We start from the raw sequence: 20,509 nt of genomic DNA on the forward strand, positions 1-20,509 counted from the left end.
GCTTGAAGGGCGATTGGCTAGACTGCTGTTTCCGTCTAAGGCGCCCAGAGTTGCTACCTCGTGCGGTAATTTTGTGGCTTGGTTTTAGAGGGTGACCACCGGACATGAAGAGAGGCTGTATTGTTGTTGCGTTTCAGACTTGCAGCGGTAGCAAGGTGGACGTGAGCAAGGCTGTCACGGACGGATTGCCTCGTGCGGCGAATGTTTACATTTCCGACGCCGCCTTCGTGCCGTATGCGGCTGCGTCAAAGTAATTAAGCGGGAAATTGATGTCATCCGATATATTCTCGTTCGCCAGCGCTCGTCCGGTGTCTAAATGGCCTGACATTGATATGGCGCCACATCAAACGTGCTTCATTTCTTCAGTGAGGACATCCTGATTCTCCTGCCCGAGCGAATCCGCAAAGTAGTGCGCGGTGGACATGTGTGGCATGGTGATGGCCATACTTTCCTATGGATCCTTAAGGGAACTGGCGGGCAATGAGTCTGAGCGAAGCCGCCGTGTGATGGTGCGTGGATTACGTGCGATGGTCCTAAAGCCTTTCCAGACATGTCCGGCTTCGATCATCCGAATGGTTGGACCCTTAGGATCATCAATGGTGTGGAAGAAGTGTGTGTCGCCGTTGAAGCCTAACAACAACTCGACGAGCTATGCGAACTTAGGCGTGGGCTGCGCAGGTCTTGATCGCGCTGCTTCCTGAAGTTGTTGAATTCTTGAGGTTCGGTAGATATTCGGGCAGCTAGTGCACGTGACGTATAGGAAGCATTCTGGAGATACTGGATCCATCATATATTGTAGGAGATCTGGTATAGAAATGGCTGCACGGACCTCTTTCAAGGTGTATGTATAGCTAGCTAGGATTTCCACGTAGAATCGACATCTGTTGTCCTCCGTTTCACAGTCACGTGAGCGAAAATATCTCAAAGACATCGAGAACGACGCCAAAAAAGTCCTTGCGAATCAAGTTTGAAGTATCTCGAATAGCCCAAAGACCCGACATCAAACCCAATCATCGAAGCTGAGCGTCATTCCAAAAGCACTTGAGAGCCTACTTCAACTTCCGCACTCCGCCATCTCAAAAGACGCTTAAAAGTGTGTTCATTTTGCACCACCAGTCCCATTTTGGTTCCCGAATTCTAGATAGGTAGTAGTACACCGAACTCCCCCTAGAACCTCCCAAACCATGACTCAGAACTTGAAGCTATTACTCGTGCCTAATGCTTCAAGCTCAAGCAATATACCCCTCCCCGTTCCCCAGAACCGCTGCACTCCTCCGCGCGTCCAAGAACAGACTCTCGCACTCTTCCACCTCCTCCACTCCAATAACGCCCCCTTCCTTCCCGCCCACCTTCGCTAGTACACTCGCCGGTGCAAGCAGCTGCAGCGCATACCTCAAGCTTACGCTCTCGCCCAGCTTGCCTACTCTTTCTAGCGCGGGCTCCGACACGGCGAGCCCTTCGGTGCGGGCGCGGGAGCGGATGATGGAGCGGATTTCGGGCGGCGTGTAGGGGTGGGTTGGGATGATGAGGAGGCGGGCGAGGAGGTCCGGGGGCAGGCCGTGGGCGCTGGGGGGGAGGGAGTCGGAGCCGCGGATGCGGGTGGCGCCACGGTTGGAGGCGAGGATGACGAGAGGGGAGAGGGGGGATTCGAGGGCGCGGTTGAGGTAGGTGAAAGATTCGAGGTCGAGCATGTGGACCTAGTACAGCTATTAGCGACCTTGTGACAGAAAAGGGGTGGATGCGATGAAGAAGGGAGGGTTTGAAGTACCTCGTCGATAAACAGCACACCCGGAACAAGATCTGCGACGCCCTGGTCAATGTACTTGTTGACAACCTTGTTGATCTCCAGTCGCAGCTTCTCTGTGATTTCTGTCTTCTTGGGCTTCATCAGCTGGCCCATCATGCTCATGATGTCCTGTCCGCCCTGCGGCCTGGCATTCGCGACATCGAGATCGTGAAGCGTGACATCCTGCACGATCTCCTTCTTCTTGTGCACGTCGCCCTTGGGTATAGGGACGTATTCCTCGGCCTCGAGGTCGAATTCTGTGGCATACGCATCTGACCGTCCCACGCGCTTAACAGCTCCGGTGTTGGCCTCGATGTAGATGACGTCGCCTAGCCGCACACGCTCTTTCTGTATGGCTTCGTAGATTGACGGATCGAGCCGTAGCTTCTTGGTACCGCGCGCGGACTTCATCGTGATGAGCAGGTGCGAGATGGTGCGGCCGTAGCCACCCAGCGGGTTTTCGGCCTCTTCGGGCGTCAGTTCTGTGACTTCGCCTTCGTAGACTTCTTTTGTTTCGCGGACGCGGAGGCCTATAATTCAACGACTTGTCAGCTTAATGTTGCACACATCAAGGACGGCTTCATCGTGCTGTTTCCGCAGGGCAAGCTCACCTATCGCGCGTCTAAAATTCTCCATCAACGCCTCCGTCTTCTTAACTTCGGCAGAGTATATCTCGCTCCCCACAATCGGGCAAAACGGCACCTTGGTACCCAGCTCCTGGCTCACAGCAAGCGCGAGCGCTGTTTTCCCTGTACCAGGGCCACCCGCGAGGAGCACGGCGCGGCCAGACATTTTCTTCGCGCGGACGAGGTCGACTACTACGCCGCATGCCTATTCATCCTCCCGTATTAGCATGCTAGATCATTTCAATACCACCCTCATCGCGCACATGGAGCCATAGGGAGGATCTGAGCGCAAGATCGTAAAGGAATGCCATACCTCTCGCGCAGCAGTCTGCCCAATAAAGCCCCCGCTGGTCTGATCGGCGCGGCCATCAGGTCGTAAGCCTAGTCCTTTGATGTGGGAGTGCGCGGCAGTTCTGTTCTCGCGCGAATTATTGCCCTTAACCTCGCTGATCTGAACGGGTGCCATGATGGGTTGCGATCGGAAGGATGTTTTTGCGAGGAGAGTAGGTTGCAGGCGCGCACGGGGGCAATGCGTATGAGGAGGCGAAGCAATGCGGTCGCAGACCTATCAAGCGGCGGCGGCGGGGTAGACTCAGTTGGGATCGCGAGAGTGGTTGGGGCGGCCGGTGAGAGATGTTTGGCGTGGTGTTGGTGAAGCTCAGAAATTGAACGAATCGCGAGAGCTCGGCCCTGGCATTTTGCCAGGCGGTGAATTCATGGCTTGGAGTGCTTCAGACGTCGTTTTAAGCCCGACAAAATGTACGCTCTACCAGTCTAATACAGGTCGTCTAGAAATTACATAGATTGAGTCCAGAATCCATATTGCTTGGGAGACCTCCAACATGCTAAACATATGGCCAGTTGGCAGCCGAATCGCACCAAGCGCACTTCATTGGAAACTGCTAATTATTTTGTCCTGGGCAAGACGGATCACAGGAATAATCCGCATTTGGGATTTGCATTTTTGTTTCTTCTCGATGAATGTCCACTATCATAAGTGTCCACCTCCATGCTCCATCTCCTAGTGTACATACGGCCGCAGTCTCTCACCCTACGTCCACTGTCTCGCCATCCCATCCCGTCCCTTTCCATGTCAGAAGCGGAAGGCTGGTCGAGCTAAGCACCGACCCTTCAACCCCCAATTTGTGACCGACTTGAATCCTCCCCAGTCCGGTCCACCGAAATACCGGACAGCATCCGCACTCGTATCGCAGGCATAACTAGTTCCAGCAAAAATCCACTGTCATCCACCAGGTAAGGTATGCACAAGAAAGGAAGCAAAGAGTAAGAGCCGAGTCGATGGCTCGGAGAGTAGGGAAGAGGGTCGGAGGATCGGAGCTTGAGTATGACCTGCATTGTAGATGCCTACGAAGAGATGCAAACCATCCTTGACGCATCCCCAAAGCCCCTGAATGGAGCTAGGTGAAACTCCTCGTAAGCCAGTTTGTTGGAAAGGATCATTAATGTGTTTTTCGGTGTTATAGCGCTCGATTATTGATTGAACAGCCGGCCAAGTGTTGAAGGCTAAGCAATCAACTGACAGCCGAACTGGCATAGCAGGATAATGAGAGACGCCTATTCCTCCTCGCTTTCGGAACCGCTCTCATCGTCGTCCTCACTAGAGTCATCGTTTTGAGCGGCTGTAAACTGTTAGAAAAAGGACCATCATCATGATCGATGGAGGAAACTTACCAGGAGGGGATTGGTCAGAATTGGAGGCGTTGGCATCAAAGTTCTGCAGCTGCTGCCTGATTTGCTTAATCTTATTTTCCTGTTCTTCCTTGCCCATGGGCTTGTTCTTCTTGGGCTTCGAGGGGGCTGGAGCCTTGGGTGCACGTCCTCGGGGTGCGAAATCATCGTCGTCGCGGACTTTTGGACCCTTGACGGATTTGATGAATGATAGGAGTTTGCGAAGAGTGGCGTCATTGATCTCGTCCATATCGATTTCCATCTCGTCGTCATTGACGGCCTGCGTCTGTTAGTATAATCAAAATACACATTAGATAAGTCAACTTACGGCCAAATGAGGGACACCGTTGCGGATGATCTGGACAGCTTTCCGCATATCCACATCGCCTAGGGTGCTGATACCATCTGAGATCTCCTGCTTCTGAGCAAAGCTTAATGGCGCAGGTTCCTTTTCCTGTCTGCGCTGCTTTGAGTGTTTCAAAGGGGGCACAAGAGTACTGCTCTTCCTCTTTGGTGCTTGCTTTGCCGAACTCTTCGAACCCTTCTTGGTAGGAGCCTTCGGGGACATCCTCTTTCCGGCTTTTTGTTGTATGAGTCGTTGGGCTTTCTCGTTGAGTTGCGCCATTTGCTGCTGAAGAGCCATCAGTTCGGCAGTTTGCGCATCGACTTCGTCGTCGTCTTCCTCCTCCTCTTCAGAGTCTGTTGGTGATGGCGGCTGTGACGCTTCACGGTTGTTAGCGAGCCAATCGCTCTTTTCTGCCCACAGTTCCTCGAATACAGCCTGGAAGTCTTTCCCCATCTTGTGCACAACGTCCTCAGGCGGGTTGAACTTGTAGCAGTTATCGAATATCAGTTTGACGTCGGAGTAGAATTCTTTTGAGGTCTGATATAGTCCTTCCTTCAAGTTTCTCTCGACAGTAGACAGATCCATAGGTTTCTTGATGATCCGAAGATAATTAGGAATGTTCAGCGCCACGGGGTCCACAGGCTGCATGAATGGCATTGCAAGAGCCTTGTATTTTGGCTTCGTCAGCGCAGAGAGTACCGACTCGCAGAACTTCATTTCAAGTTGGTACTTCTTCTTCTTAGGTTTGACGCTATTATATGGAAGATCCTTGGGCGGAGGCCGGTGGATTTCGCGCTTCGGTCGATCAGTGGCATTCGACGAGTCACGTCGAATGATAGGCGTGCCATCATGATTCAGGGGGAAAAGGTTCTGAGGAGAGGTGACCGTCGGGGTGGCAACGACGGGAGAAGCTACAGGGATTGCTGCAGCCCGAGATTCCCGGCGTGGCTTGCTTGTTGTCGACACCACAGGCTTCTTTAGCCTCTTATGGGCAGGCTGTTGAGGGATTTCGTCTCGAGGCAGCTTTATCATGCCTTTTAGGAAGTAGGCTCGCATGTTGAGACCTGCTTGAGAAACCGGATGAGCAATGCCGTTGAAAGCTATGCTGTTGTCGACGACGAGATCGAGATCCATCATGAACTCTGTGACCGAAGCATACTTATCCGTCTTCAATTTTGTTTCCATGTCCTGAAGAGACATCGGGTTCTTGACAAAATCGGGGTAGTTGGGGATGCCGAGAGCCACAGGGTCCACGGGGTCCCGGAATGCGGTTGAGACCTTGATCTTCTTTGTGTTCCTGACGCGCTCAAGCAGGAACTTGTTTTGCGCCTTGTTGATTGGACCTGGAGGCCATGGTTGCGCATCGACAGCTCTCTGTATCGAAGCTTGGTCGGCGATCGTCAATGTTCCATCAGCGGGATGGTTTTCCTTGGGACCTGGCACCTCTGGCATCTTGAACTCGGTGGAATTCACCATCTCTTCATCCGTCTTTGTCCGTTTCGCTGACGGCTCCTCTTCGTCATCATCTTCCCTCGAGCGCACTTTGCCTGCTGATGGCACATCCGTCATCTCTTGGTCGACCGTGATTGGCGATTGGGTGAAAGACATCTCAGCCAGTGCAGCTTCGGGTTGTGTCTCCACTGTCAACTGGTCCTCAATGGGTGTATGAGTGCCGGCCTTTAGCGTGGTGATATCTCCAGACGGCTCAAGGACCTCGGTGGCGGGTGCGAGGAATGAATCCATCTCAGTGTCCATCTCAGTGTCCTGTGTGACGAGCGCAGCAGGCGCATAAGAATCGCTTTTCGAGAATTCCTGCGAAACATCCTCTGAGACCTCCTGAGAGACTTCTCGAAGCACCTCCTGCGATATATCCATAACATCGGTTGTCTGCGGCTTGCTCACGGGCTCTGCCACAGATTGGGGGGCGAGGTCTGTCTCTCCCGCACTTGCGCCAACGATGTCCGTCTCCGGCTCTCGAGCAGTGGGCACTGACCGGGTGTCCTCCCTGATATCTGAGGTGGGAGCCTCGACTGCGGTGGTGATAGACGTATCGGTGGTGGTTTCGGGGATGAATTGGGCTATGGGCGCAATGCCACTAGAGACGTCGGTGATGGGAGCCGGCGCATCCTCCACTAATGTTTGGTCTTCGACTGGAACATGGTTTCCGTTTCCGTTGATGGCGACTGGCTCCTCCAGAACAGGTTCGGCAGGCTGCGCTGACGGATCGAGTGAGGGGATTTCAGGTTCATCAAAGAGGGCGTCGTACTTGTGCGCGATTCTGGTATATTGATAAATACATGTGCCGCTGAGACAAAGGAGACAGCAAAGCGCGCGGTGGAGGGCAGACTCACCCGTTGACTTCAGAATCCAGAATCATCGTTTCCGAGAGCACCGGCGGCGCCTTGCCCTCGAATGGCGCTGTGTCGAAGGCAGATGATGTCATCACGGCCATCAGTAGTCCATCCACGGCGCGGTCCTGATGCGATCTTTATGGGCGGGTTGTTTGTCGCGCGCGACAGCCGGACGGTGATAGACGTGGCGCGACACGCGACGGGCAGGCCAGGAAGCGCTAGAAGTGGCAGCACAGTCCTCGAGAGTGGATGCGCAGGCTGGGCGACGAGATGCGCGCAGTGAGGTGAGATGGAGTCGGTGAGGCCGTGGCGGGGGTGTCGGCGATGGTGTGGCGGTGTTTGGAGACGGCGAAAACAAAGGCGGCCGGGCTGCGACTTAAGTTAAGTCTGGGGCGAAGCGTGCACGTGACAGCCTGTGGGCAAGTTCGGTTAGATGAGTCACGGTTGTGAAACGGCGTGAGGACGCGTGTTGATGCGGCGCAGAGCGCGACGGCGAGGGGCGTGAGGGGCGGCGCAGGGATGGGGAAGTAAATAACAAAGACGGGAGTAAAAGACGCGCGATACTGACGACACGATGAGTGCTAGTGAAAGCAGCCGGTCGGCGCGGTGAGGCGATGGCAGCGATGGCAGATTCGGTGGGGGTGGTCGCGCGATATTATTGGGTTGCAGCACGGGGGCGGAGAGCGTCAACGAAGGACGAGACGGCGGGCCAGCTCTTTAAAGAAAATCCGGCCCTGGAAAAGGAGGGGTCACGTGGCCGCGGTCCGTGCGGGCTAAGCTCTGCTCGCTCAGAAAAATTTCGCCCGCCAGCGCCAGGCAGAGAACACCAAGCATCGCCCTTTTCGCATCACCACCTGCCTCCAGCTCGCCATGTCGCGCCCACGCCCCCAGGGCACCTCGCAGCCGCCCTCGAAGCGGGCCAAGCTGTCCCAGGAGCCTCCCAAGGCCGGCCTCGAGGGCCTCGTCAACGGCACGCACGGCAAGAAGCCCCAATTTTCCGCAAAGACGAACGGCGTGCACAGCACACGGCAGGACCGGGCTGATGAGTCGAGGACCGTCATGGCAGTTGGCGACAGCAGCCGCCAGGGGTTCGTCGCCGTGGAAGATGTGGCCGGAGAAGAGATCGTAATGATTAGCAGCGGCGAGGAGGACAGCGACGATGACAGCTCCGACAGCGACAAGGAGGAGGAGCAAAATGACGCTGGAGCTGGAGCACAAGTGGAAGATGATGCGGATGCGCCTGCGACAATCCAGCTTGAGAACGGCGGCGTCGACTCTGCCACCGAGCCCACCTTTGGAGAGCTCCTCCGAGCACACGCGCCAGACGTGATTGACGTCCAGGCCTCTTACATCGATCCCCACGCCGACTTCAGCGCCGTCACCGCCTTACCCGCCGAACGACGCCTCTCTGTTCCCACTGGGGCCTCTCTCGGCACCGTCCTCACACAAGCTCTGAAAACTAACGACCGGCAACTGCTCGAATCATGCTTCCGCTTCAACGAGCTCGACAGCGTGCGGAACACTGTTGAAAGGCTCCCATCGAAGCTGGTCGCAACCCTGCTGCAGAAGCTAGCCGAGCGATTACACAAACGACCCGGGCGCGCCGGTCATCTCATGGTGTGGGTACAATGGGTGATCATTGCACACGGCGCATACCTTGCCGGCCAGCCCAAAGTGGTCAAGCAGCTCACAGAGCTCAACCGCGTGCTCAAACAGCGTGCAAGCGGCTTACAACCACTACTGTCCCTCAAAGGCAGGCTTGACATGCTAAAAGCTCAGGTTACCCTCAGGGAGGACATTCAAACCCGAGCCGCAATGGTAGACGAAGACGACGAACCTGTGATCTACGTCGAACCAAGAGAGGAGGAAGCTCAAAAACAGCCTATGACGAGGAAGGACTTGATCATTGAAAATCACGACAACACCAACAGCTCGGGCGATGAAATGCCCACAACGATGAACGACATCAGCGACTCGGAAGTTGACAGCCAAGACTCTGAGGACTTGGTTGATGACGAGGCAGAGGAGACGGACGACGACTCTGGCGACGACGTGTCAGGGTCAGAGTCAGAGGTCGAAAGCGACATGGAGTTGGGCGACGCAGACGACATATCAGAGAGCGAAGAGGAGTCGATGTCAACGGCACGTCCGAAAGTCTTACGTCGAAATTAACCAAAAGCCCCGTTTTCATCTCCATTTCCCTCGGCGCTCACTTGTGCCCCCACAGTCGGATGGGATCGCTATTTCTGTCTTGCATGTTTTGCAAATAACGTCACGTAAATGGAGGTCTTTGTTTCAGTTTATATCTGCCGCATGAGGATATGAGTGGGCATGATATCCAGGCGTTGCTGTGTCGATTTTCGGGATTCACAATGTCAGCGACGTCTTAGGAGCCAGTTGCATAGCGCTGGATTCAGTGGACGAGCTGCTGATGGCATTGAGTATTTTTGTCTCGAGTTCGCTGAGCTGCTCATATGTAGCTGTTCAAAGAGTTCAAACAGAATCAATCAAATAGATCGATTACACCATGATGTGTATTCTGTATCAGTTGTCAAACACCACATATCAAAATTTATATACAAATCCCTGTAGCCATGGCGTGCGATTAGCGAGTTCCGCGTTTTGGTGGAGAAGCGGAGGCTTTCCGCCGCACTCTTCATCTTTACACGCCCGCCTGGGCATTTCCTCAAAAGGACCGAATCGAAAGATTATTCATTCTAAAGAGAACATGACCAATTTCACGATTGTACATCCCAACAGCATTTCTGCCCCAAGACAAACATCCGCCTTGCACACCAAGCCATACCATGTCGCGCACATCCACGCTGACCCATGCGAGCCAAGGCATCTCTCAACCTGCACTGCCTTCACCGGTTCAGCTAGAACCTCTTCGAGACGAGCGCAAGCACAATGGCAGCTTTTTGGATACACCGCCACTAGATGAGGCGGACCCCATTCCGTCCGATACGTCGCCAGAGACTGTGTCTCGGGAAGACAGCATAGAGTCGCATTTCAGGGGCACCTGGCATGAAATAACTTTCATATTGGTCGTCATAATGGCTCAACTGTTTTCTGTAAGCTCTTGCATGTCTCTGGTGCTTCCGATAGCTCACAGCTAGGCATCGATCATGCGGCTGACATCGGCAAGCAAATGAATCTAGGCAACACCATCATTCAAGCCGCCAGCATTGCTGACACCTTTCGAATCGGTGAAGTGCAGGAAAGCTGGTTTGTCGCAAGCTATAGGTTGGTTGACTTGCCGCTGGAGCTTGTGTGCTAGGCTGACAGTAGCACAGTACAACCGTAGGGGCCTTCGTGCTTGTTACCGGAAGACTCGGTGATATCTACGGGATCAAGACTCTCTGGATGATTGGGTGGACTTGGCTTGCCGTGTTCTCTCTTCTCTGTGGCTTCTGTGGCTATGTCCAATCTGCCGTCCTCTTCGATGTCTTTCGTGCTCTCATGGGAATTGGCCCTGCGACGCTGATGCCGAATGCGTCCGCGTTGTTAGGCACCGCCTTCCCGCCTGGCTTCAAAAAGAATCTTGCGTTTGCCATCTTTGGAGCTGTCGCTCCTGGAGGCTACGTTTTAGGCCTGACTTGGGGTGCTATCTTTACCCAGATCGCTGAAGATTGGCGATGGACGTATTGGAGTATGACGTTCCTCTGCCTGACCATGACATTTGCAGCCTGGCTCGTTATCCCATCCGAGCTGAATGTTAGCCACGGAGGATCATTCGATTGGCTTGGTAGCTTGGTCGGAATATCCGGGCTCGTTCTCATATTCTTCGCTTTCAAGTATGTATCCGACCACATGCGTTTGTCAAACCAGCTAACAACAGCCCAACAGCGGGGCTCCACTCTTCAGCTAGGGAGCTGTATACATACCCACCCTGCTAGTTGTAGGGCTATTGCTAATTGTCTTGTTCGTGCTCATTGAGAATCGCACCGAAGACCCCGTTATGCCCATGTCGATGTTCACGAAACCTGCCTTCGCTGCTGTTATCGTGAGCCTGGCATGTGGATGGATGAGCTTCGGAATGTTTCAATATTACGAACCCCAATTGTAAAGACAGTGTCATAACCCAAAAGGACCCCAAGCTGACGAACATAAAGTCTGATGCGCCTACGTGGTATCTCCATGATGGAGCTATGTCTCCAGGTACAATTTCTAGTCTATCCACCGTCTTCGCGCAAGCTAAATACCCTCAGTTGATCCCTTGTGCGGCTTGCGGCGCCTTCGCGGCAGCAACCGCCGTGTACCTCCTCCCACGAGTCCCGGCATGGACCGTCTTCCTTGCATCCATGTGCTTTTTCTGCATTTCGCAAATCCTCCTTGCATTGACCCCCGTCAACCAATCATATTGGCCAATGACGTTTCCGCTCACTGTACTCGTCTCCATTGGCCCTGACCTCAGTTTTGCGAGCGCAAGTTTAATCGTGAGTGATCAGGTTTCAAGAAAGCAGCAAGGGGCCGCGGGGAGTTTCATCAACACGGTCGTAAACTACTCGATTGGCCTGGGACTGGCTTTTGGTGGTAACATCGAAGTGTCTACTAACGATCATGGGAGAGATACATTGAAGGGGTATCGCTCTGCATGGTGGCTGGGCGCTGGGTTTGCGGGGCTGGGGGTTGTGCTCACGATCTTGTCGCGGAAGAAAATGCAGAGGCATAAGCAGGAGTAGGAGATGCATTGGCCATCGCCAGACTTCTTCATGATGAGAACAAAAGATTTAGCAACTCAAGGGCTAAGAGTCTTTGGCGTAATTAGGATCAAGAGCTCAAAAGAGAAACACTCGGTAAGACCTCTAAGAATCAACTCAGCGCACCATCCTATCCCTATAGAGAGCGAGATTGTATCAGAATATTCCATCAATACCATCCCCCTACAAATCTCTAGCAAACACCAAACATTTCAACCCAGTCTCACTTCCCAATTTTTTTATCCTCAGATAGTCAAAGAGATAGTTCCACACCAGCTGATCCCTTCCCCACTCTTATACCGCTCCCCCAAACTCTCAACACGCCCTATCCCAACCCCCATTCCCCTCAACCCCAACTATGCACCACCCGCCTCTCCGCCCACAACCCATCACACCACCAAACCCCCCCACCCTCCTCGCCACCCTCCACAACCTCGACGGCTCACGCGTCCGCCCTACAGACCTGCCACACCCTCTCATCCGCACCAACTCCGGCCATCTCAAACCCGACCACTACGCGAGGAGAGCTCCCCTACAGGTGACCAGAATCCGAGGTGAAGCATATCTTCCCCGCCACCCCTCCCCCCTTGCACCTCGCCAAAGCCCCTTACTCACAACTCTAGCATCCCATCGACGGATCTCTGATACGTCCAGTACGAGTCACTATCAACCACTCCGAGCTGAGCGCTATCGCGACATTGCGCTAGGTAGAGCCTCCCGCGTATCCACGTTCTCTTCTCCGTGGGCGCGCCACTACGAGTGTTCCGACGCAGCAAAGCGTGCGCACTGCGTTACTCTATCTGCGCTGCTGGCACTGATTGACGAGGCTGTGGCGTCGTGGAACGGAGCTGGCTGCACGGAGGGGGATAGTGTTGAGGCGAGGTATCGTGTGCTTCACGGGCGAGCCGTGGCGGCTGAGCGACTAGGCAGAGGATAAGCAACGCGCAGGGAGGTTAAAAGGATCGTGTGTGCACTCAACCCTCTACACCTGCAGCATACCCTCGGGGCGGTTGACAAGACAGCAAGCCAGATAAACCAATATCTAGATACGTCCTTTCGACTACTAAAACATCCAGCCCGCACATTCACCGCCCTATACACACACGCCCCGTAGAGCGCACCCCCCCACCCACCCGCCCACCCAATGCGACCCAATACCCGCCGAAGATGCATCCAGCCCTCCCGATTCGATGCCCATGCAATACGCTCACTCCCCCAAAAAAATGCCCAAAGCGGAAAGAAAATAATATAACAAAAAAAAAACGCCAGACCCAGAATTCTTTCCCCCGGAGAGAGAAGTCGTTACATTCGTACTCGTAATCCAACAACCAGCCCACCCCTCTTTATATAATTACGGCTTCCCATCCTCCATCACGCATACCGTACACTACTCTGTCTCACAAACCCCGGCGGCGGCAGCGGCGGCGCGGGAATATCCCCCGCCCCGCCCAAATCTCTCCGCCCCCCTTGGTAGAAGGGCGGCGGGGGGATGTTGTACTCCCCCTGGGGCATGTTATAGCCCGGCTGCCCCATAAGCGGGCCCTGGCTCCCATTCGGGCTGTCCGAATGCGGCGACCGGTGACCGCGATGGGAGGAGCCATTGCCGCTGCGCGGGCCGTTGCGCGGCCGCCCGCCAGGAACATACGGCGGCGGCGGCGCGCCATACGGCGCAAACTGGCGGTTTGCGTAGATCTTGCGTTGGTGGCGGCGCTTGGCGCAGCGGTAGAGGCAGCCGAGGAGCGACAGCAAGAGGAGGCCGCCGACGGCGGCGGCGACGCCGATGACGATGGCCTTGTGGCCGTCGATCCACGACTTGACCTCCTTGCCGAGCGACGAGCCGGCGCAGCGCCCGTTACTGCACTTGCCGCCGCCGCCGCACGGCGTGCCGTCGAGGAAGTTCTGCTGCAGGCCGTAGCACACACCCGAGCCGAACTCGGGGCTGGCGCAGCTGAGCTGGCAGTTGTTGGCGTCGCAGGCGTACGTGTCGTTGCCTTGGGTGTAGCTGCCCATGACCGTCTTGCACTGCTGGTCGCGGCTGGTGCATTGTCCGCTGGCACACTTCAGGCCGCTGGACCCGCACGTCGTGCCGTCGGGCTTGGTCGTGTCTGCTGGGCAGTAGGCTGAGGTGCCGGTGCAGGTCTCCTGGGGATCGCACTCGCCGGTGGACACACGGCAGACGGTGGAGTTCGAGGCTAACTGACAGCTTTTGCAGCAGTCCTCGTTTGAATCGTCGCACACGGCACCGGACTTGAATTTGCAAGTTTTGGCGTCGCAGCAGGCGTTGTCACCGCAGCCTGACACTCCGCCGCAATCGCAGTCCTCGCCCTCTTCGACAATGCCATTACCGCATTGCTGGCCCGAGATGGTGGTGACGCCTTTGTTGTTGGTAAGACATGTTGTTTTGACACTGTTGCGGAACATAGCTGAGCAGATATTTCCGATGGAACAAGGGGAGAATTTCGTGATGCCTTGGCCAGTGGAGGGATTCATGATGTACTGTTCGCCTGCATCACAGGTACTGGAGCTAAGAGGGCAGCATTGCTGCGCCTTGACTGTCGTTCCATCGGAACATGTCGTAGACGTGCAATCGTGGACTGCACCGAACGTGTGGCCGGTTTCATGACTGTCAAAGTTAGCTTCTCTGATTTGGCAGCACGTGCAATATGCGGTCACTTACGCAATGACCTGCCACTCTGTCGAGGTTCTCACCACCACATTAGCACCAGCTACGGTCTCCTGGCCGTCGGATGAATTCGAACTTTGAGATCCCGTAACACAAGCCTGACCCAACCACGCCAAGCCAACAGCAGATCCTGTGTTGCACGTGCTCAACAGGGTCCAATGCGAATTCGAGTCGGTCTGCGATCCTCTCCACGCCGAAAACAGGTTCAGTCGTGCCTGGATGTCGACTGTAGAAGAGCAGGCCTGATTCCAAGGCATAGCGGGTGGTGGAGTGCCAGGACATGAAGCCTCGCTGACGGTGAGATTCGCCAAGCCAAGCGAGATATTGAAGGTGCTTTCGTATAAGCTGGAGGCGGAGTTCATCTGGGTAATCACATTCTGGCGAGCAGTCTCGGTGTTGTTGAAAGATCCGGTATAGGTGCAGTCTGTAGCGACACCAACGAGAGCGACTTTGCGGGTCGTGGGACAGCCTTGCGTGTCGCCGATTGTGGAAACCAGATTGACACCAGCAGAGTTTCCTCCTCCTGACGGATTGTCTATCTGTCGTTTTCCAAAGAGAGATGAGATAGGAGCGGCCCAGAAGTCGTCCTCGCGCTTCCGCATGCCGGCATACACGGGGTGGTCCGGCATCAGGTTGAACTCGAGGTTATCCGACTGACAGGCATATTTTGACTCGGTATCACGCTTCAGCTCAGCGTGGTCCCGAACACTCATGATATCCGAGTCTTTGAATACAACCATGTAGTCATCGTCCCGCCCGCCCAATTCTGGGTCCAGCACATCTCTTGTAGCCTTATAATTCGAACTGAGCTGGACGTGGTGATGATCGTGATGTACGGTAAAGGCTCCTTCAAACAACGGGTCTAGCCCATCTCTTCTTATTACAATCCGCGCCCATCCGACGTTTGTCCATGGTCCGGACCCCCTCTTCAGCCATGCAGTGCCCTTAAAGACCTTATGCGCCAACCGGTCTATCGGTTCGATCTTAGTGATAGTTCCATCTTTTCCCAAGTATGATACAGTAGCACCGTCGGCAATAATGTCATAGTTTGGTTCGAGGCTGAGGCGCACACGACTGCCGGCGAGGTCGAAGGCAAGGTCGAACGACGAGATAGCGGTGACGCGATGATTCTGGGTCAAGATTGACGGGTTCTTTGCAATAGCGAGGGTTTTCAGAGGATTTCTGGCGGTGGAGCTCCCGGAAACGAGTTCGGTGCAGGTGAGGAGCAGAGCGGCAAAGGCGGCGCGGAGGAGCATAACGGAGGGAGATCTCCCAGGCGCCGAGACCAGGAGATGCAGCGGAGGGAGGTGTATTAACGGCGAGGAAGAACAGCGAGAGACATAGGCGGGGTATGAGAAGCAGCGAACGAGAGGGAAATACGTGCAAACAGGTGGTTAGGTGGGTAGTAGCACAATCACTGCCCGGGATAAAGAGTGAGAGGCTGGAGTCAGCATAGCCCCCCCATGATTCGCGGCGCAAGGGGCTAGTAAACTGGGAGCGTCTAGTCTGCATTAGTCCCTTCATAACGGAGTGGCCCGGCAACAACAGACTATTCAAACAATCGACAGGGCTCATTCGACACTCGCAAAATGTTGCGAAAGTGCCAGCCAAGTGCAATTATATAGTATCAAGAGCCTCTAAGCAGACGACGTTTGCCACAAAGAGTCATGTTTATGAAGGAGTGCATGAACTAGATCTGTGTACCACAACGTGGCAGTTTACCAGCTCCCACGCACATCTTGGCCACAGGGTTGGCAAAGAAACGGCTCCTGGGCAAAGCAATGCCAAGAACCCTCAAACGCATTTCAAACCTGTCAGGTGTCTCGCATCGCAAATCACAGCATCACCACTCTAATTAGGTTAAAAATCTCCGGCTTGTTCCTATCTGAAGCTCCATATCCAGCACAAGCGACTTAAGGTATAGAAAATACGGAAATTGAAGTATCCAAACATGTCTGCGCCTTCCAGCTTCGCCACTCTTCCTCCTGCTCAGCTGTCAAAAATACATTTCTTAGCTCATCATGTCTCATCCATTGCCCGCCTTACACTAAGACTGAGTCGATGTCTTTCGTTCAATTGTCGTCTTTTATTTGCCTCCTAGGTTCACTTCTTTTTCGCTTGGTGCACGACATCGATGATCGTGTTGACAACCGATGGATCCGAGAGCTGCAATCGTTAGCCTTGGCTTTCATCGTTTCAACCGGCACAACTTACTGTCGAAGTATCTCCAAGCTGGTCCTCCTCGCCGGCAAGAATCTTTCTTAGAATTCGCCGCATGATCTTGCCGGATCGGGTCTTGGGCAGATCTGGAACAACGAAGATGGCCTTGGGCGCCGCAAACGGCCCGATGGATTTGCGCACTTGCAGGATGAGGTCTTTCTTGACCTGATCGTTGGTCTCGTTCCCCTCTTTTAGCGCGACAAAGGCGTTGACGGCTTGCCCGGTGAGGTCGTCGTGAATACCGACAACGGCGGCTTCGGCAACCGAGTCTATTACAGTCAATATTGAACCCCATATCTCGGAACAAGTGGCACTTACGGTGCTCGATTAGCGCAGCCTCGATCTCAGCAGTCGATAGTCTGTGACCAGAGACGTTGACGACGTCGTCGACACGGCCGCGGATCCAGTAGTATCCCTCATGGTCACGGCCAGCACCGTCACCGGTGAACTGATATCGAATTAGCACGAGCCCATACTCCAACCATCAGTTGCACTCACGTAGTATCCCTTGTACACATTTAGATATGTATCCATATACCTCTTGTGCGCACCCCAGACAGTCCTTGCCATACTTGGCCATGGCTGCTTGAAGGCCAACACACCTTCGACGTCGTTACCGTGGATCTCCTCGCCGGACACGGGGTCAATGATCGCGGGCTCGATGCCGAAGAAAGGTAGGGAAGCAGAGCCCGGCTTCGTTGGTGTGACACCACCCAAAGGTGTGATGACGTGAGAACCGGTTTCTGTTTGCCAGTAGGTCTGTCCGAAATGTCAGATCAAGTTACAAGAGCGATCAGGCAATGCGTCAAATATGCAAGAATAACTCACATCAACAATATGTGCCTCCTCCTTGCCGACAATCTCGAAGTACCACTTCCACACCTCTGCGGCAATCGGCTCGCCCACACTACCCAACACCCTTAGGCTCTTCATCTGGGCTGTGACGTGCTGGTCACCCGCGCGCTTCAGCAGCCGTAGCGCTGTCGGTGCAACGTAGAACTGGGTGACGTTGTGCTTCGCGACTACGTCCCAGTAGCGGCTGAAGTTGGGATATGCGGGTGTGCCCTCGAAGACCACCGTGGCTACACCCAGCAACAACGGCGCGTAGACGACGTACGTGTGACCGGTAATCCACCCAACATCACCGCCACAGAAGAAGACGTCTTTGTCGTGGATGTCGAACACGTACTTTCCAGTCGAGGCAGCGCCGAGAAGATATCCACCGGTTGTGTGCATGACACCTTTGGGCTTGCCAGTGGAGCCGGATGTGTAGAGAAGGAACAGCGGGTCTTCTGAGGACATGCTCTCAGGGGCAATGTATGATGGATACTTCTCAGTCTCCTCATGCCACCACCAATCCCGGCCCTTGGTCCAGGGCACATCGGCCCCTGTGCGCTTATACACAAGACAGTGGGTGATATCCGGGCATTGCTTTAGGGCCTCGTCGACGATCTTCTTGGTGCCAATGACCTTGCCACCACGCTTGCCCTCGTCGGTAGTAATGACGACTTTGCTCTTAGCATCAATAATACGGTCGCGTAGGGAGTCTGATGAAAAGCCGGCGAAGACGACAGAGTGTACAGCACCAATGCGCGAGCAGGCGAGGAATGAGACGACAGCTTCGGGAATCATGGGCATGTAGAGGGCAACAGTGTCACCTTTCTTGACACCCATCTCCTTCAGGACGTAGGCCAGCTTCGAGACTTCGCGGAGGAGCTCGCCATAGCTGATGGTCCGGCCATCCCCGGCCTCGTCGGCCTCGTAGATGATAGCCGGCCTGTCGGGGTCCTTGAAGGCGTGGCGGTCCACGCAATTGTACGAGGCGTTCAGCTTGCCCTCGAGAAACCACGCGCTGTCGCCATTGATGAAGCTACCACTATGTACGGTCTGGAAGTCGCGCTCCCAAGTGAGAAGCTCGCGCGCAAGGCGGCCCCAGAACTTCTCGGGCTCCTGGATGGACTCCTTGTAGAGCTGCTGGTAGTGCTCGAGGCCGTCCAGATGCGGCTTTGTGTGCGGGTGCTTGCTGGAGGGTGATTAGCGGGCATTGTTCTACATCTGATGAGTGCTGATCTGGTGACGATGCAATGCTCTGGGCGAGGCGGGGCGCCGTCTGCTTCCAGGCCTGTGAGAGGCCCGACCCCGCCCCGCTCGCCCGTCATTCCACCTCGCGTGCCAGAACTCTATCGGGACTGCCGGGAGACTCACTCGAAGAAGGCCTTGGGAACATGGTAGGTGTCGACTTCGTGCGCCTCAGCAACCACGGGGTTGATGGGCGGCTTCGTCGCGCCTTCAGACATGGAGGTGGTTCTGCGGCGGCGATGGAGGGGTAGTTCGGAGATGCGCTAGGGCGACTGGGGGGAGATGGCGGGGTGTTTGACTCGGGGTTTGAAGGATTTCGCAGCTCTTCCGTGTGGGCAGGCAGGCTAGTTATAGGTAGGACAGCGCTCCAATTTCGGGTAAAGGGGAGACTGAGGCGGCGCGGAGCTTCTAGCTGCAGTCGACGGGAGCGGCAGGGGCAGTCGGCGGGGAAAAGAGCTCCAGACAGGGTAGCTATATGCAATCCGAGCCGGGTGGTTGGGAAGGAGGTTTTTGGGCACAACTATCCAATCCGGCGCCGAGAGTGAGGAGGAAGCGGACAAAGAGGGCAGCGGTCGATGGTCGCAGCTGTGGGGAGCTCTGGCACCTAAATGTCGATAGGCATTCCCGCGGCTCATGCCACTGCGGGGAGAAGGATGACGAAAAGGAATCCCCAGCTGGTCCCTTTGTCTGGCCCACAGGTGAGCCGTGACCGAAGCCGCTCCCTTTGGCCGGGCCATGCCACCCACCACGCTGGAAGCCCCCGCGCCTGCGAACTACTGGAGGCCGGTCCGAGACAGTGGCTGGCGGGAGTGGTGTGTTCAGCGGCCGCCAGCGTTACCCAGACGACTGCGTGGTCAAACAGTCTTTGCTCTCCATCGTCGTCGTGGTGTCTCTGCGTTCATTGAAGTGTCCCACAGAGATGCTGCAGCCCTGCCGGGAACGGGACGGTACCTAGATTTCCGAAAATGCAACACCCTGGATCCCCCGCTCTCCACTTCTTCACTCTGGGAAACACTTCAAATCGAGACCTCATAACAAAGATCACGATATCCCAAGACACGCGACGCGGTTTGCTTCCGAGCAGCCAACGCCAGGTTTAGCGAAGTAATCCATGCGAGAGAATGCAAGCATCAAGCCTGGGCGGGTGCTGCAGCGGGAAAGGCTTCGGACTTGGGGAAGCTATCCAACGAGAATGATCCGAGGGGACGCTTCATGATAGCCGATAGTCGCAGCGCGAATTCCGGGCCTGTCCCTAGATCCACGTCTCTGGAATTCTGAGGGTGAAGTAGGGAGTGATTGTTCGAAGTCATCCCGCTTTCAGAGGCAGCCGGAACCCCATCTCTTAAGCCGTGAACACCTCGATGCTGTACCTCTCCTCGACGCGACGCGATGCGGGGTTCATGCACCAGCATTCTTGCTCCTTGATCACGCGCTGCAACACCGGGCAGCCTCTTCCGTCACGTATACCTCTCTTCTCTGGGCGCCCAGAAGGTGGTACGATCTTTGACGCCTCCACGACTTCCAGAGTTGCATACATCCGATGCCCGAGATGCTCAATGCCTCAGGCCTTTCCGCCTCGCAAGCGTGCCTCGGGTTGAGATTTTGCTGACTTGTCTTCCGGACCCTTGGCCATAGCGGCATCTGATAATGGATGTTAAATTTCCAACCACTTCTAGTCACGTTCTAGAAGGCATTGTAGGGCTGAATTATGCAGGTTTCGGAGCCGTCATGTAGCCATCTGCCTCAATATGAATACTAAGAACGCTGTCAGTGACGCTTTTTTCTTGAAAATCTTAGACTGATTCGCAAATTGTACGATTCTGGGACCGATTTTCTCGTTCCTTCATTAGATCGGAGCACCCTCGAACCTTCTTCTCATACTCCAATTACCATGAACATCGCGCCTGATTTACGACCCGTAGCTTTAACATGTGATCCAAGACCCAAATCACACGCTCTCTACTACCCACATTAAAGCGAGAAAAAGTTCAGTCGACTGAAGCTATCTCACGCCTCCAATACTCAC

At 54.9% G+C, this 20,509-nt stretch overlaps 6 protein-coding genes across 6 annotated transcripts; 2 read left to right on the top strand and 4 right to left on the bottom strand.

The window, feature by feature from the left end:
• Nucleotides 1-845: 845 nt before the first annotated feature.
• On the bottom strand, nucleotides 846-3,030 carry BDZ99DRAFT_448827 (TIP49-domain-containing protein). The gene is made up of 4 exons (XM_033718083.1): nucleotides 2,726-3,030; nucleotides 2,398-2,617; nucleotides 1,769-2,316; nucleotides 846-1,697 (listed from the first exon to the last, which is right to left on the bottom strand). Exons 1-4 carry the CDS (start codon nucleotides 2,876-2,878, stop codon nucleotides 1,230-1,232), a joined length of 1,389 nt encoding a protein of 462 aa, XP_033573119.1. The 5' UTR covers nucleotides 2,879-3,030; the 3' UTR covers nucleotides 846-1,229.
• An 847-nt stretch (nucleotides 3,031-3,877) lies between these two features.
• BDZ99DRAFT_91004 (Bromodomain-containing protein) lies at nucleotides 3,878-7,067 on the bottom strand. Its single transcript, XM_033729018.1, has 4 exons — nucleotides 6,799-7,067; nucleotides 4,430-6,725; nucleotides 4,105-4,381; nucleotides 3,878-4,052 (listed from the first exon to the last, which is right to left on the bottom strand). Exons 1-4 carry the CDS (start codon nucleotides 6,897-6,899, stop codon nucleotides 3,988-3,990), a joined length of 2,739 nt encoding a protein of 912 aa, XP_033573120.1. The 5' UTR covers nucleotides 6,900-7,067; the 3' UTR covers nucleotides 3,878-3,987.
• A 598-nt stretch (nucleotides 7,068-7,665) lies between these two features.
• BDZ99DRAFT_394146 (NUC189-domain-containing protein) lies at nucleotides 7,666-8,970 on the top strand (the record flags this gene model as incomplete). The annotated part of the gene is made up of 1 exon (XM_033715874.1): nucleotides 7,666-8,970. A coding segment is annotated over one exon (1,305 nt), but the record flags the coding sequence as incomplete, so codon positions are not given.
• Nucleotides 8,971-9,605: 635 nt separating this feature from the next.
• On the top strand, nucleotides 9,606-11,483 carry BDZ99DRAFT_538222 (MFS general substrate transporter; the record flags this gene model as incomplete). Its single annotated transcript, XM_033726633.1, has 6 exons — nucleotides 9,606-9,872; nucleotides 9,947-10,044; nucleotides 10,095-10,599; nucleotides 10,670-10,863; nucleotides 10,914-10,959; nucleotides 11,010-11,483. 6 exons carry the CDS (start codon nucleotides 9,606-9,608, stop codon nucleotides 11,481-11,483), a joined length of 1,584 nt encoding a protein of 527 aa, XP_033573122.1.
• Nucleotides 11,484-12,647: 1,164 nt separating this feature from the next.
• On the bottom strand, nucleotides 12,648-15,563 carry BDZ99DRAFT_422504 (uncharacterized protein). Its single transcript, XM_033716989.1, has 2 exons — nucleotides 14,179-15,563; nucleotides 12,648-14,124 (listed from the first exon to the last, which is right to left on the bottom strand). Exons 1-2 carry the CDS (start codon nucleotides 15,438-15,440, stop codon nucleotides 12,873-12,875), a joined length of 2,514 nt encoding a protein of 837 aa, XP_033573123.1. The 5' UTR covers nucleotides 15,441-15,563; the 3' UTR covers nucleotides 12,648-12,872.
• A 491-nt stretch (nucleotides 15,564-16,054) lies between these two features.
• On the bottom strand, nucleotides 16,055-19,053 carry BDZ99DRAFT_573749 (acetate--CoA ligase). Its single transcript, XM_033728319.1, has 6 exons — nucleotides 18,610-19,053; nucleotides 17,233-18,427; nucleotides 16,903-17,163; nucleotides 16,723-16,852; nucleotides 16,399-16,673; nucleotides 16,055-16,350 (listed from the first exon to the last, which is right to left on the bottom strand). The coding sequence occupies exons 1-6, from the start codon at nucleotides 18,699-18,701 to the stop codon at nucleotides 16,288-16,290; spliced, it is 2,016 nt and encodes a 671-aa protein (XP_033573124.1). The 5' UTR covers nucleotides 18,702-19,053; the 3' UTR covers nucleotides 16,055-16,287.
• Nucleotides 19,054-20,509: the final 1,456 nt, after the last annotated feature.

The sequence above is a fragment of the Mytilinidion resinicola genome (genome assembly GCF_010093595.1).
Source record: "Mytilinidion resinicola strain CBS 304.34 unplaced genomic scaffold BDZ99scaffold_16, whole genome shotgun sequence".
NCBI lineage: Eukaryota > Fungi > Ascomycota > Dothideomycetes > Mytilinidiales > Mytilinidiaceae > Mytilinidion > Mytilinidion resinicola.

What these genes read in the sequence shown, in the direction of transcription:
- BDZ99DRAFT_448827 (XM_033718083.1), bottom strand. Translation starts at nt 2,878, where the DNA reads ATGGCACCCGTTCAGATCAGCGAGGTTAAGGGCAATAATTCGCGCGAG. An exon ending in GGCAGACTGCTGCGCGAGAG is followed by an intron (nt 2,618 to 2,725) that starts GTATGGCATTCC and finishes GAGGATGAATAG; the next exon opens with GCATGCGGCGTAGTAGTCGA. An exon ending in GTGTGCTGTTTATCGACGAG is followed by an intron (nt 1,698 to 1,768) that starts GTACTTCAAACC and finishes TAGCTGTACTAG; the next exon opens with GTCCACATGCTCGACCTCGA.
- BDZ99DRAFT_91004 (XM_033729018.1), bottom strand. Translation starts at nt 6,899, where the DNA reads ATGGCCGTGATGACATCATCTGCCTTCGACACAGCGCCATTCGAGGGC. An exon ending in CTGGATTCTGAAGTCAACGG is followed by an intron (nt 6,726 to 6,798) that starts GTGAGTCTGCCC and finishes TCAATATACCAG; the next exon opens with AATCGCGCACAAGTACGACG. An exon ending in TTCTGACCAATCCCCTCCTG is followed by an intron (nt 4,053 to 4,104) that starts GTAAGTTTCCTC and finishes AACAGTTTACAG; the next exon opens with CCGCTCAAAACGATGACTCT.
- BDZ99DRAFT_422504 (XM_033716989.1), bottom strand. Translation starts at nt 15,440, where the DNA reads ATGCTCCTCCGCGCCGCCTTTGCCGCTCTGCTCCTCACCTGCACCGAA. An exon ending in ACAGAGTGGCAGGTCATTGC is followed by an intron (nt 14,125 to 14,178) that starts GTAAGTGACCGC and finishes TAACTTTGACAG; the next exon opens with TCATGAAACCGGCCACACGT.
- BDZ99DRAFT_573749 (XM_033728319.1), bottom strand. Translation starts at nt 18,701, where the DNA reads ATGTCTGAAGGCGCGACGAAGCCGCCCATCAACCCCGTGGTTGCTGAG. An exon ending in AGGAGGCACATATTGTTGAT is followed by an intron (nt 17,164 to 17,232) that starts GTGAGTTATTCT and finishes CATTTCGGACAG; the next exon opens with ACCTACTGGCAAACAGAAAC. An exon ending in GGCTGCGCTAATCGAGCACC is followed by an intron (nt 16,674 to 16,722) that starts GTAAGTGCCACT and finishes TGACTGTAATAG; the next exon opens with ACTCGGTTGCCGAAGCCGCC.